Source organism: Poecilia reticulata, chromosome 16, assembly GCF_904066995.2.
Source record: "Poecilia reticulata chromosome 16, P_reticulata-male-v2, whole genome shotgun sequence".
Lineage (NCBI taxonomy): Eukaryota > Metazoa > Chordata > Actinopteri > Cyprinodontiformes > Poeciliidae > Poecilia > Poecilia reticulata.
Genome location: NC_088845.1, coordinates 16,475,424 through 16,489,202, shown reverse-complemented (window position 1 = coordinate 16,489,202; position 13,779 = coordinate 16,475,424). Strand labels below are relative to the sequence as shown.

The 13,779-nt window shown below is 39.2% G+C and overlaps 1 protein-coding gene across 1 annotated transcript; it reads right to left on the bottom strand.

Annotated features, from left to right (window-relative positions):
• Nucleotides 1-199: 199 nt before the first annotated feature.
• LOC103478150 (aquaporin-10-like) lies at nt 200-13,717 on the bottom strand. Its single transcript, XM_008431691.3, has 7 exons — nt 13,344-13,717; nt 10,692-10,818; nt 10,250-10,387; nt 9,180-9,298; nt 8,879-9,096; nt 5,157-8,565; nt 200-1,558 (listed from the first exon to the last, which is right to left on the bottom strand). Exons 1-6 carry the CDS (start codon nt 13,422-13,424, stop codon nt 8,352-8,354), a joined length of 897 nt encoding a protein of 298 aa, XP_008429913.1. The 5' UTR covers nt 13,425-13,717; the 3' UTR covers nt 200-1,558; nt 5,157-8,351.
• Between the last annotated feature and the right edge of the window lie 62 nt (nt 13,718-13,779).

Below are 13,779 nucleotides of genomic sequence, written 5' to 3'. Positions count from 1 at the left end.
GCAGGGATCCCACAGCTGAGCAAAGTCGCTGATTAAGAAGGACGCACGCCGTTTTGGCTCAAGAACCACTGAGAGCGCTACAGCCAGATTGAGGAGTTTGGGAGCCAAAATCTTTTCCTGCAAGTTGAGCACGAGAGGGTGCGCCGCAGTGGGCGGGGCCAGGCAGGTGGCACAGCACGTGCCTCGTGCCAGCTTTGAGACACAAACGGTTCTCCTTTTTCATTGGCACAACAGCAAAAATATCGCCGTTTGAAAGATTTGGAAGACTATTTAAGAGAAAATGTAACACCCATAAAGTTACCAAATGAAAAATAGGTGAAACATCACTGAAAATGAAGATGAATGACGCATTTCCCTGATCCTGTCTTAGGTGACATAACATCCCTGATTCTTGAAGCACATGCTGTACAAAATACTGACTTGAGGAGCGCGTGATGAGATGCTGATTAAGATAATATACAGAGGTGTATTTTTGACACTGAGTCAACAAAAATATGAGTAGATATACAATGTCTGGTTCAGGATGTTATAAAATATAAAATTTCTAAAGTAGACAGGAAAAAAATAAATCGTAGTAGTCATTGACAAGAGGAACAAGAACCAAGTCAGTCAGCTGCATGTTTAACTCTAGTTACTAAACATTTGATAGATTTTGATATAGTTGTAAAATGTCTGAAATGAATTTGAGTTGCAAGTAGTAGCTGAGCTTTACCTGCTCGAGAGAAAACAATTTCAGGTGGTGTTAAACAAATGGATGCTAGTACAAACCAAGTCAACCTTGTGGTGTTAGTGCTCTGATTTACAGTGAAAATACAGAAGAAACCTGGAGGTTTTCATCCAAGTTATGACCACAGCTATAAAATATTTTGTTCACAAACTAAAATAATTCAAAAGCTTGTTCCCGTTTCTTTCCCGCTCTTTGGCGTGATTTGCCCCAACAACGGGGTCACACACTGACCAATTTGCGGCATGCTTTGACATTGATCTGAGCACACAGATCTATGTGAACAAATAACTTACAGCGTGGGTCACTTAAATCTCTCACACGCTCACTTAATGGTGTTCTGTTACACGCCCAACCCTGGCAAACGCTCAGCTGTGAGCTTTCGAGAGCACAGAAACAACACTTCTGCAGGACATTCAGACCAAGAAGCTGTGGTTCTGGATGAACTTCAGATTGAGGCATAATCCAACAAACCACTGAGAGGGCGTCATCAAGGATTCTATTTAGTCAATCATATCTAAATCTAAAGTTTAGAGATGGAAATGTTTTTATTTGTAAACACATATACAGATTTGGCAAATTCCTAAATTAAGTTCCTATCTGTTTCAGATGGCAAAGGAACCATGAGTGCTTAAATGTGCACTGTAAAACAAATTTTCTGTGAGCTAACTAATAGCACCAGGTTAATTTTAGATCCGTTTCACTTCCTTTGTTTCACACAGCTTGAGTACTCAGGTGTTGAATGTGTTTAATATTAGGTACTGACCTGGAGGAGGCCTCTTTCTGAACATCTCCGCTCTGCCGCCGTCCTTCTGCTCAGGCCCATGAGACTGTCTGCAGAGATATTACAGTAAGACCATTACAGGCTCCTTTATTGCAACAAACCAGTCACAAAAAATTAAGAGCAAAGGGTGGCACTGATTCAAGGCAGGAGGGAGAAGGGACTTAAGAACCACAAAAACAAGTAGTGACAAAAAGCACTAACAAACAGTCACCTTTCTTTGATTCAAACTAAACTGTTAAGTGATATCTTTTGATGCACAGGGTTTATTTTCAAGTGAAAATAGGATGCAAATCAGACATGCACTGAGACTGCTGCACAACGGGACCAACGTGCACATCCAGCAGACCATCTCTGCTCTCTGAGGGCAGGAATGAGGAAATGACATTCAGCAGATGGCTGCATCTGTCTCACTGACGCTCTCTGTCTGGGAGGCTGGTGGCGTTGGCCAGATACACCATCACTCTTTCCTCTCCGGCGGAGGAGACGGAATAGCAGAGCGGACGCACTGCACAATTAAAGCTCTCCTTTTTCCTCCCCTCTTCATTTATGCTGACTTGATTCTGTGGCATACCTCGGTGCTTTTATTCACCGTACTTTGTCTCGGTTAAGTACAGAAGCTGGGAGGCAGAGGATGACAGATGAGCCATTACACATCTTCCTCTTGGGTTCAGCAGTGCATACAATACAGCAGACGCTAAAGGCAGCAAACATCAAATCACTAATCAATACTCTTTGAGAAGGAGCTGCTCTGCTCTTCTCCATGCCAGTTGGGCAGATTAACTTTCAGCTACTGTTTCCATCTTCGCTTTCCAACCCTGCTTTACTTTTTTTTCCCTCCCTGCCTGCTATCGTGTTACTCCTTGCACTCCACAAACCCGCAGAGGCATGAAAACATTTGGAAACAGCAGGCTAAAATTTCTCGTTGTGACGATTTCAGTAAGAAGTGGAGCAGAATTGTTATTTTTATCAAGACATGGTGATTAATTGTATTATTATGGCTTGTTACAGGTAATTTAAGGCTTAGGCAATAAATCTTCAGGCAGAAAAAGAAAAAAAACTGAAGAAGGCTGCGAGACAAACGTAAAATGCTTTAAGCTAGCTCTTTTTCCTTGGTGCATAATGTGATTATCAAATGACTGTTACTGGAACTGTGGAGGTCACGCAGAGGTCTGGAAACCCAAAGCGTAAATCGGTCTCATTTGAAAGTAAAAACTCTCGATTGTGATTTAAAGGAGTTTGGAGCAATTTAATAAACTCTAATGAATATGGGTGTCAGGAAACAATACAGGCTTATAGATCAAAAAGGTTAGATGTATTTACTGATGGAGGAAAGGTTAGAACTTTGTGGATGTACTGAGCAAATAAAGATTTAAGTGTGAGGAGAGAAAACATCAATTTCTACCAACATCTAAGTATCAAAGAGACAACTGCAAAAGTGTAATCAAGCGTCAGTGATGAAGAACAAGAAACACAGCAGACAGGTCAGAGAGGAAACTACTGAGACATTTGAGACTGTGTTAGTTTAGAAAACATTTTTCTAAGCTTTGAACTAAGAGGCTGGTTTTGCAAAGAGAGCATTGATCAGAGAAGCAGCTGAGTGGATCCCAGTTCTTACACAATCACCTTAATGCATTTTAGAAATCACACAATCCTTTACATATATCACAGTAACAGCAGCCTGGACCTTTAGTTTCCTTCCTCCATTATGTCACTGTGTTTTTTTTCATGGAGGTACAACAATGTGAGAGCGAGAACAGCTTGCCGTACTCTGTCACCTTTCTTCGCTCTTCAGCCTTTGTGTTTTCAAGCCTCTTCCTTCCTCTCTGCTTGTCCATCAGTGACGTCCGGTGTGAACCTAGAGACCCGCAGGTCAGTTGAACCGAAACCGATTTCTTGGGGAAGTGAGAACCGCTAGAGACAAACTGAGTAATTGAGCCCCGTTCCTGACATCTGGGTTAAATGTGTTTCAGTACTGTGACTGAAGAGTTTGGTGGATGTTTGTGAAAATCCCCAGTGAAATCTACCACTTTGAACTGCAACACCACCTGCAAGACTCTCGTCATTACTGTACAAAAGCAATGCAGGAGTCTGTCACCCAGTTATTTTACAAGACTGTCATTCACATTCATTTCACTCACAAGCTAACACTTCTTATGTTACTGCTTCTATGATTTCTGCTATAAAACAAAGTATCCATATCTTCAGAATTCATCATCAGGATCATATTGTAGCATTTGTGAGATTTCTTTAAAACACTTTTTTGGGAGTTGTGTAATTTCCTCTAACAACATCTGTCCATCCATCTATTAAAATGGTCTCTCCAGTGATTTTAGTGTTGCCCTAATCTCCTCCCAGTCTTACTTTAAAGGTTAAAGTAAGACTTAAAGTTTTAAAGACTAAGGCACCTTGGTGACATCCTGACCAGATGCCTGAACAACCTTTTTTCACTGCAGAAGAGCTTTCTGGTTTCTACCTCCAGATAACTTCCAAATGTCTGAACCTCCTCAGCTCTATACGGGGGCAGTCTTACCACCTTTCAGTTTTCAACCACATGTATCACATTGATGTAGTTTGTACAGATTTGTACAGCTCTGATCTACTTACGGTGGTGGCAGTTTCAGGATTTTCTTCAGCAATAGTAACAGTTCAGGGACTGCTATGCGCTTACTTTATTTATCAAACGTTTAAAATATGTGTTCCCAGAAAGATATTTATGTTTACACGTCATGCAGGGACAATTTAAAATATTCAGGACAGAGAATACTGAGAGCTACGGTGTAGCAGGAGAAACAGCAATCAGAAGGTCCTCTGCTTAGACAAGACCAAAATACAACTTTGTGCGCTATGTGTGTCAGGAAAACTAAGACTCCACATCAGTTTGAAAGCACTGCCCCAACTGTAAAAGATGGCGGCGGCAGCATCATGCTGTGTGGATTCTTCTATTCAACAGGAACGGAGAAGCTGGTCAGAGTTGGTGGGATGAAGGATGGAGAGGAAGACAACGCAAGACTTTTTGAAGCTATAAAGACTTGAGACTGGGGCAGAGACCCTCCAGCAGGACAACAACACTAAACACACAGCCACAGCTATGACGTTTAAAACCATTCTTTTTCCTTCCACTTCATTTCTATCTGTGACGTTGTGTCGACTTATCACATGAAATCTTGATAAAACACAGAAAAGTTTGTGTTTGTTACAAGAAAAAAATGGAAAAGTATGTGAATACTTCTGCAAGATGCTGTGAATAATACCCAACGTCTTGTATTTCTACTTGTACTCCATATCAACACATCATGTCAGATTTAGTCAGTTTAGAGAGGCATTTATTCAACTGACGTACAACAAATGAAAGTAAAGGCAGTCTGCAGGCACAAGAGGAACTCTGAGTTTCTGAGTTTCATAAACGTTATGACTCACAGAAAGCGACAGTGACTTTATTTAAAATCCACCTCTTCCAACCACCTCTTCTACATAAACTGCTCTATATGATTGGCAATTTTGAGAAACAGATTTTTTAGTGTAACAACACAAACCAATCACTCTCCCATCGAGACAAACCCTTACATTTCCAGGTGATGAAGTCATAAAACATCAAAATTGAAAGCTACATACATTAAAAAAAGGGGTGTCAACTCAAAAACATCCTACCTTTTTCAACTTTGCGTCAGAAATGTGTTTCTGGAGGAAACGCTGTGGAGCTGGAGGTCATGATGAGGTTCAAACTTCAGCTAGAGACGATGCGATGAGAGGAGGACTTAGTGGGGAGAGGAGAAGCAAAGGTGGAGGCTCAGCCAGCATTCAGAGGGGTCAGGATCAGGGAGGACTGGCTTTGATTGGAGGAGGGACAGACAGAGAGAGAGAGAGGGAGACAGAGAGAGAGAGAGAGAGATGTTGATGAGCAGAGGTAGGAGGAAGGGTTTCACCTACTTCACCTTCTCCATCTGAACTTCCTGCTTCCAGGAGCTAAACCTGCTGAGTCTCACATTTCTCTTTCATTATGCCTTACGTCTGCAAGACAAATATATAAACTGCTTTAGACCAATTTGCCTTTTTTTTAAATATCATTTTTATTTTATACGTCACTGTTTTACAACCTCAAACAAACGTCTTACCACTTATCTATACTTTTTGTCTGCTTAGTGTCATGGCGCCCTCTGCTGTTTACTAGGTGCTCTACAGCAGCTCCTCACTTCTTGTTACACCTCATTAATTAAAAAAATATATATATTTATAACATTATATTCTATTACTGTGCCAATGAATAAAATAAGTAAAAATAAATGGGTTTCATTTGTTTTTGTTTTGATCATTTGTTTATTTACTTTCTTGAATCTTGACGTATAAGTTTGTACTTTTGTGTTAGTTTGTTTAATTGTTAGTTTTGTTCTTTGTGCTTTTGATTTTTGTTTTGTTTTTTGTTAGTCTTATTTCCCCCCCTCTTAATTTGTAACTTCTGACTCCTAGTTCATCTCTCTGCTAATTTTTCACCTTCCCTCAGCTGCTGTCCATCACACGAATCTCCTTTACCTGCATTTTCCCTCAGCTGTTCCCAGTTGTCTCTGATTAGTCCTTCTAGTTTAGTCATTTCCACATTCTTCTTCACTCTTCTTCATTCTTCTTCACTTGTGCTGTGGTTTCTTTTATTTCATCATCAAATACTCAGTTTGATTACTCCAAGTTCTGCATTTTGGTCCAGACTTAAACTCACATGCTACATTGTGTGATCAGAAAAGAAAACTGTGATAAAGACTTTTTCTTGTTTTTTTTTTAACATTCAATTTGATCTTTTATAGGTAGTTCAAGCAGAACAGAAAAAATGTGGCATGTTTAGAGTAAAAATCATACTTTTGTAACACCTTGAAGTCTTCTGGATCATAACTGGGATTATCAGAAGCCAAGTGTTTGGCTGAATGGTTGTAAGTTGTTGTATCTACAAGCCTTTTATACTGTTCATAAATCAAAACCTAACCGCAGAGCTTCACATGGACTTATCTAATGGTTGCTTTATTAAGCATTGCAGCCTTGCAGATAAGTAAATATACTGTATTTCCTCACTTTCTACAACTATTTTAATATCTTTGTTTGACCTGCGCTTACTGCTCACTGAGGCATTTCATAGAAAGTAAACAGTTTTCTGATACAATGAATCAAATATCATAATGAACAACAACATTGATGTAAAAAAAACAAACACTTTATTTATTTAATGAATACGCAATTTCCTCTGCTGGTTGAGTTCAGGAAGCTTAAAATTCAAAGTGTACAATTTTCACAGTCTAATAGCATGGTGCTGTTTGCTTATACATAGTGTGGAAAATGACATGAAAAATGTGCTACCGATACAAGTTTCCTACAATAAAAGATATCACTGCTATAACAAACTGAAAATGTTCTCTTCAACATGTTGTACACAAACACACGTTGGATCAAACTTTACACTCACAAAAACTCTCCTCTTACGGACCACTTCAAATTGCTTTGCTGTACTTCAGGTCGAGTCAAAACAAGTCTCACTAAAGTGCCCTGAGGTCTTAAAACACGAGGAGTAAGTTTTAAAGTGTTTTATCTAAATGTTTGCGTAAAAAGTATATTTTTTTTCTTGTATCATTAGGCAAGTTATCCGGTTATTCACGGGTAGCTGCCTGCAATTATCTGTGAATCCATGAAACTCTCTCAGAAAACACATACAACTTGATTATTTGAACAGTTCAAACAGGATATTTACCTTAATGTACATTAATGCGCACCGTGGAAACCATCTTGGCACTACCACAGAAGTTAACTTCAACAGACTTCCTCATTTATGCTCTAGAGGCTAGAGCCAATCATTGCTAAGAAAATGAGCAGCACTCTTGGATTGACTAATTGAAGAAACGGCAAACAATAGCGTGTCACGTATGGGATACCAGGTCCTTTTATATGGACTATTAATTCCCAGTTCGACTGGTGCCAGAAATTGATCCACGATGCCGGCACTAAGTTGGATTTGTTTCCAGTGAGAGTTGGACCGCACCAAGTCTGCCCTAGGTGTAGCCTTGAGGGGATCCATTTTGGTGGCCTTAGGATTGCGTATTTGCTTTTTACAGATGATATGGTTCTATTGGCTTCATTAGATTACGATCTATGAGGCAGCCAGAATGAGGATCAGTGTCTCCAAATCTGAGGCCGCAGTCTTGAGCCAAAAAAGAGCATGCAAAGTTTACAAAATGTACAAAGTTTTGTTCACAGATGAGGGAAAAATGGAATGAGTGATAGATGAGCTGATCGGTGCTGTTTCTGCAGCGACCCAACCCTGCATAAGTGGAAGACAATAGATTGTAAATATGTAGAACCTTGAAGGTGAATGTTGTGTTTTATTCAATGGACTAAATCGTATGTTTGCAATGGTTAGACGTAAAACAGCCTCATTCCTGAGAAAGTTATTATGACTAAAGATATACAAGCTCCGTTATAAAAAGAAATGTATAAATCTGTCTACCCAGCCTCCCCAGTTCTTTGCTGAGAGGCAGGGTTCACCCTGGACAGGTAACCCTTCAATGATATCGCAGTTTCATTCTAGGAAACCATTTCACCGATTATATCAGGGAGGCAAAGTGGGAGAATGTTTTAGAAAAATGGAAACACACAGAGGTTTAATGTAACAAACAGCATGATTCTGCTAAAAATGTTTCTGCAAATGTATAGTTATCCATAAAAATAAATAATTATAACTCTGTTAACAGAAGCTCTTAAGATGTGTGCAATTTACCAGCATCTATAAATAGCTGAACATCCTCAATTTACAACCAACCAGTCAGATTTATTATTTTATGCCAAGTGTATTGATTTGCTACCGATCAATGACTAAAAATATGTTGACTTAAAGTTGTCTCCTGTTCCCCATCTGGTGGCCGGCTCTTTGATGCTGTTGCTGATGGTGGAGATTGTTGCCCTCCTGTCCTGAGGAGGTTCTGGAGCGGGCAGCTGCCATTCGACGAAGACCAAGTAAAGGCAAGAACCCAAAGGGCCTCCAATAAGTGGAGCCACTATTGGGACCCAGAACCAGTAATTGTAACACCTGAGGAGAAATCGCAATTAAAAACCTGAGGAAAGAGCTTAGGATTATAGTTTCTGTTTGTGAAAAACATAACAACTTGTGAATGCTGCTTTGTAAATTTGCAAGGTTCTTAAATTCATTTGAAGAGCTTTGACTGGAAGAAACAGAAGTTTGATTATCTGTTCTCTGAAAAGGTGGCATGTGTCTTTCAGAAAGATACCATTTTCTGAGAAACAGAAAATAATGTCTGTTTATCTCAGCTGTATAAATGTGTGCTTTTCTCTTTAGTGTGAAATTTTATCATACATAAGCAAAACAAGATAAAAGTTCTTACGTAAAGACTTCGGTTCCCCAGCCTGCAGTCAGAGTGAAAAGGCGTGGCCCCAGGTCACGAGCGGGATTTATTGCAGCTCCGCAGTTAGCCGACATGGACATGGAGATCCCGAGGACAATTGTTGCAACTATTGGAGGAACCAGACCAGAAGGAGCAGGGGTGTTCCTCTTTTCCTCCAAACTCAGGATGCACAACATCAGTAACAAAGTCCCCACTACCTGAAGACAGGAACATTTAAACATTTTGCTGATGGCTGGTAAAAAATTGACAAAGCAATGGTTTGATTCTGGTAAACTCGTACTTGATCAAGGAAACTCCTCCCTAACGTGAGGTATTGGGATGGATACGTTGCAAATATAGATGCTGTTTCATTTGGGCCATAAACAGTCAACACGCCTCCACTAAACTCCATTATAGCATCTGCAACAGAAACATTTAAAAAATTTACTGCAAACATTGTCCGAATAAAAATATTTTCTGATTTGAATGCAAACAAACCAATTCTGACATTTCAGAATAACCTTATGTAAAGTGTCTCAAGTTACTCCATAAAGTAGGAGATTGCAAAAAATGTTGGTGTATTGAAAACCTCTGCCAATAATTTTCCCTTTGTAATATGTATTTTGAAATGTATTTCATTTGTTTGTTAATTTAGGTTCGTGCCAATCTCTTATCACCATGGAAGGCAATGGGAGAGGACAGTTTTCTCTCAGGAAATCTGCATTTAAAGATATTGAAATGAAATGAGAAGTAATAGACTCCTGAACAAAGAACATCCAGGACATTGTGAGACATAGGATTTCATGTTGGCTGACATTGCCGTAGTCTACTTTGTAGGCCTTTAAAACCACTGCTGCAGACAGATTTGGGTTGGTACAACTATTGGGCTGCACTTCAGGACATTAATGCAGAACCTAGTCCAGTTAAACCTGTTCAGGGTTGTTGGTTCTGAACTTGATTACAATGGACACAATCTCCCAGGCAACACGTCAGACGGAGAAAGAATGAGTTCAGGCTCTTTCTTTAGAGATCACTGAGTTTATATGAGTCCAGTTAGACATTAGAGTAGCCAGAACGAAATCCAAAGTTGATTGAATCTCCAGAAAATTTTTAAATTCAAGATTTTATTTTGTTCCATTTGTTTTTTTTTTTTTTTTTTTTTTAAAATATGATTTTTATGACAGTTTCTGTGTCCATATTTCAATCATCTACTTCAAGAATCTATCATTTAACTATGTCAGTTACTGAATTTGGAGAATTTTCTTGAAGGATTATTTTTGGTTCAGTACTTGTTTGTTTGCATTCATGCTGCTTGTAATAGATCGGTGCAGGTTTGTATGAAGATATTCCAGTGATTGTAGAAAAACTAACCGTGGTAAACCGCGTAGGCCAGCGCCGATGCCACATATGCCCCGAGCACTTGGGAGAGGCAGTACGGTACCAGCCTCCCCCACTTCACCTTCCTCAAGACACAGAAACTTAGAGTCACTGCAGGGTTCAGATGGGCTCCTGAGGGCGAAACGTAGGAGAAGGAATACAAGAAGTGAAAAAGAAAGTTATGAGAATCTGATGGTTTATTTGATTATCTCCACAAAATAAATAAGTCAGTCAAAAGAACGCTTTTAAAAACTTCATGACTGTTTTTAAGATTTCCAGTGATACATTTGAGGAGTAAAATCAATAAATCTCATCTTATCAAGAAGAATAAGCAACCAGCCACTGTGCAGTTGGTTATAGAAGTGATATTTTGATAACTTTACACATCAACCAATTTAAACAGTGATGGCTAATGTTAGTTTGTGATATATTTCACCTGAGATCCCCTTGGTCAGGTACATGGCTGACATCACCCCCACAGAGAAGGACATGTTGATCGACAGATATTGGCCTTTGGTGTCTCGGCTGGTTTTTACCTGCGCTGTTGCAGAGCAACCAAATAGCTGCATGGAACACAGAGAGAGGAGCGGAAAATGGTTGGAGGCAAAATTATTTTGCAAAGCTCAGGTTAGGAAATTAATATGAGGGAAATGTGATTTCAATATTACTGCTGCGCAGCTGAGATAAACAAGAAAGTGAAACGGTCGCCTTTTACACAACATTATGCAACCCTTAATTTAAAAAGCTGCAATGATGTATCATTTTTGATGTTTCTGACCACCATGAAGCATAAATATGTGAAGACAGATTAATGCTACAGTGACTTTTACTTGAACGCCGAGTTTTAGTCAAACCTTTACAACAAATGCTCCAGACTGGTCTGGTGTGAAACAGAAATTTGCACACTGTTAAATACAGTGGAGGAGTTGATGATGTGGTTCAAGAGGCTCTGACGCCTTGCAAAAGTGCAAGGCTTTATGATCTTTAAAATACCAAGAGATTTTAATAAAGATCATGGGCCATATTCTCAAAAAAATCCTAAAACTAAAAGTTACGCATAGTGACATCATTTTTTAGGAAATATCTTGGAATATCTATGATTCCAAGATATTTCTGTAGAGAATATAAAAGTAAAATAAAAAAAAAGTTATTCACAAAGTTACTCTTTAAGAGCTTCTAAAGAGACAAAATGCTAGGAGTAGCGAGGAGTTTTTTTTATTTTTTCCATGAACCTAAGAATGTCTTAAGCAGAGAAGATGGAGTAAAGACTGACTGGAGAGAGATTCTCCGTAATATGGCGCTGCAATCCTGTCCTGTTTGTTTTTCCTTCCTGTACTTCCTCATTTTAAGACGATTGTTTTGCCAGATCAAACAAGCTTATGCAAGCAGGCAATCATGATGAACTGCTGACAGCTGTTAATATCTCATTAATGATGTAATAAAATGACCGATGCCGTGTGGCAATTAATTCTACTTTACATAGTCTTTTTTTTTATCATGATACACTTTCCTTAATCCAGACTACGTATGTGATGGGTTCATTTCGATCAATTTCTCACTAGTCATATAGCATATATATATATATATACTGCTCAAAAAAATAAAGGGAACACTTCAGTGTTCACTTAAATGTTAAAGTGTTCCCTTTATTTTTTTGAGCAGTGTATATCTATCTTTTTTTAAACCCACCAAGACATAAGAGAAGCAGCCAAGAGGCTCCTAGCATCTCTGGAAGAGCTGTAGAGTTCGACAACTCAGTTGGTAGAGGTGTACCGATCGATCGGCCACCGATCATAATCGGCCGATTTCCATGAAAAAGTGCACGATCTGTGATCGGCGATCATTGGCTCTTGTTGCCGATACCGATCACCTGCTTCTCATTTTGCAGCCTGCCTGTGCAGCTGGTCTCCTCTTTCCTTCACACTGCGCAAACGCGCAGCAACAAATCCTAGGCAATGTGGAACGCACTGAGTGAATGGGGAAGTTTGCCTGTTGCAGCGGAAAATTGAAGCACGTCAAAATGCATCAACACAACGAAGCTAATACGACATAAAAACAATGGCATACTTGACAGAGTTTGGCTACATCGAGGCTCACTGCAGTAAAAAAGACATACGGAGGATCAGATAGCAGGTAAAGCAGCGCAGCTACAAACACTCACCCAGATTAGCATGACGGTCAGAAAGCTAAACAAATAACCCGCAAAATTATTTAAATCTTCGAGCTGCAATGTAAGACGCTGGTTCTGCTCTCGCTGTTGAACCGCTGCTACGCGCTACAGGTAGTAATATTTCACAGACGGAGCACCGCTTCTGCTCCACCTGGTAGTGACTCTCACACCGAACCTCTGCTTAAAGCTGCAGCATCTAACCTAAAAAAAATTATTTTACATACGTATTAAAACTTTCACTGTCCTAATATGAGACAAATAATCTCTAAAAAAATAATCGATCTCCCTGTTCTGCATAATTACTCCGCTCAGTCAGAAACAGCCAATCAGAACTAGCAGTAATCAGCTAGCCACCATGGTATCAGGAAGTTTTCATGCAGCAACTTCATCCTGTAGTTGCCTTTCAATGTTAAGTTTTATACTTGAATGTTTTGGCAATGTTGAGAGGTTTTATTTTGATTCTTTGCATTATTTAGCCACTTCAGAGCCTTCATATGTTATCAGTCTGTTAAAGATAGTATTACTGATAGTACAATTTGCACAATGCCTGTATTGTTTTTTTCTTGGATAAAGTTATTAAAAACAAGTTTTTGTCTAAATTAAGGTGACTTCATGGTTCCTTTTCCCACATAATGTAACCGTAGTGCTTATGATTAAAAAATAATAATTGTGTGATCGGTATCGGCGATTGGCCATGAGTGATCGGAATCGACAAGAAAAAACCTGATCGGCACATCTCTCTCTCTCTCTCTCTCTCTCTCTCTATATATATATATATATATATATATATATATATATATATATATATATATATATATATATATATATAATAGATATCTTCTTCTAAATGCTATGTTTTATGTCTGAATGGTTATTTACAGGTTTAAGAAATATTAATACATCTCCAGTCTTACTCACCAACAAGACAAATGTTCCCAGGAACTCAGCCATACATTCTCGGACCAAGGCGCTCCTCAGCATTGGCGTATGCAGCTTCATCGTGAACTTGACTGTCCTGGTGCTGAATCACTCGTCTCCACCTGAGCATCAGAGGATGTGCGGACCGTATCACTTGTCTCTCCTGGTTTGCCTTAACGCCCCACTGAGTTGGATAAACACTATGGGCTGTAACTTAGTTATTAACCGCAGTGGACTTGCTGTCACAGATAATGTGATTTACTGCTTCTGTTAGAAGGTTGCACAATATGAACAGAGTCCATAAATGTTCAGATAATAGAATAGAACGGACCTCACAGAGGCTGTTTAACCCACACGGTGTTTGTCTTGGAAAATAAAACTTTTGCTTAGGAAGAATGAACTGATGATGAAGCTTTCTGAGCAAGTATTAAATAAG

What these genes read in the sequence shown, in the direction of transcription:
- LOC103478150 (XM_008431691.3), bottom strand. Translation starts at nt 13,424, where the DNA reads ATGAAGCTGCATACGCCAATGCTGAGGAGCGCCTTGGTCCGAGAATGT. An exon ending in CCTGACCAAGGGGATCTCAG is followed by an intron (nt 10,388 to 10,691) that starts GTGAAATATATC and finishes TTTCGCCCTCAG; the next exon opens with GAGCCCATCTGAACCCTGCA. An exon ending in GGCCTACGCGGTTTACCACG is followed by an intron (nt 9,299 to 10,249) that starts GTTAGTTTTTCT and finishes TTTCTGTTGCAG; the next exon opens with ATGCTATAATGGAGTTTAGT.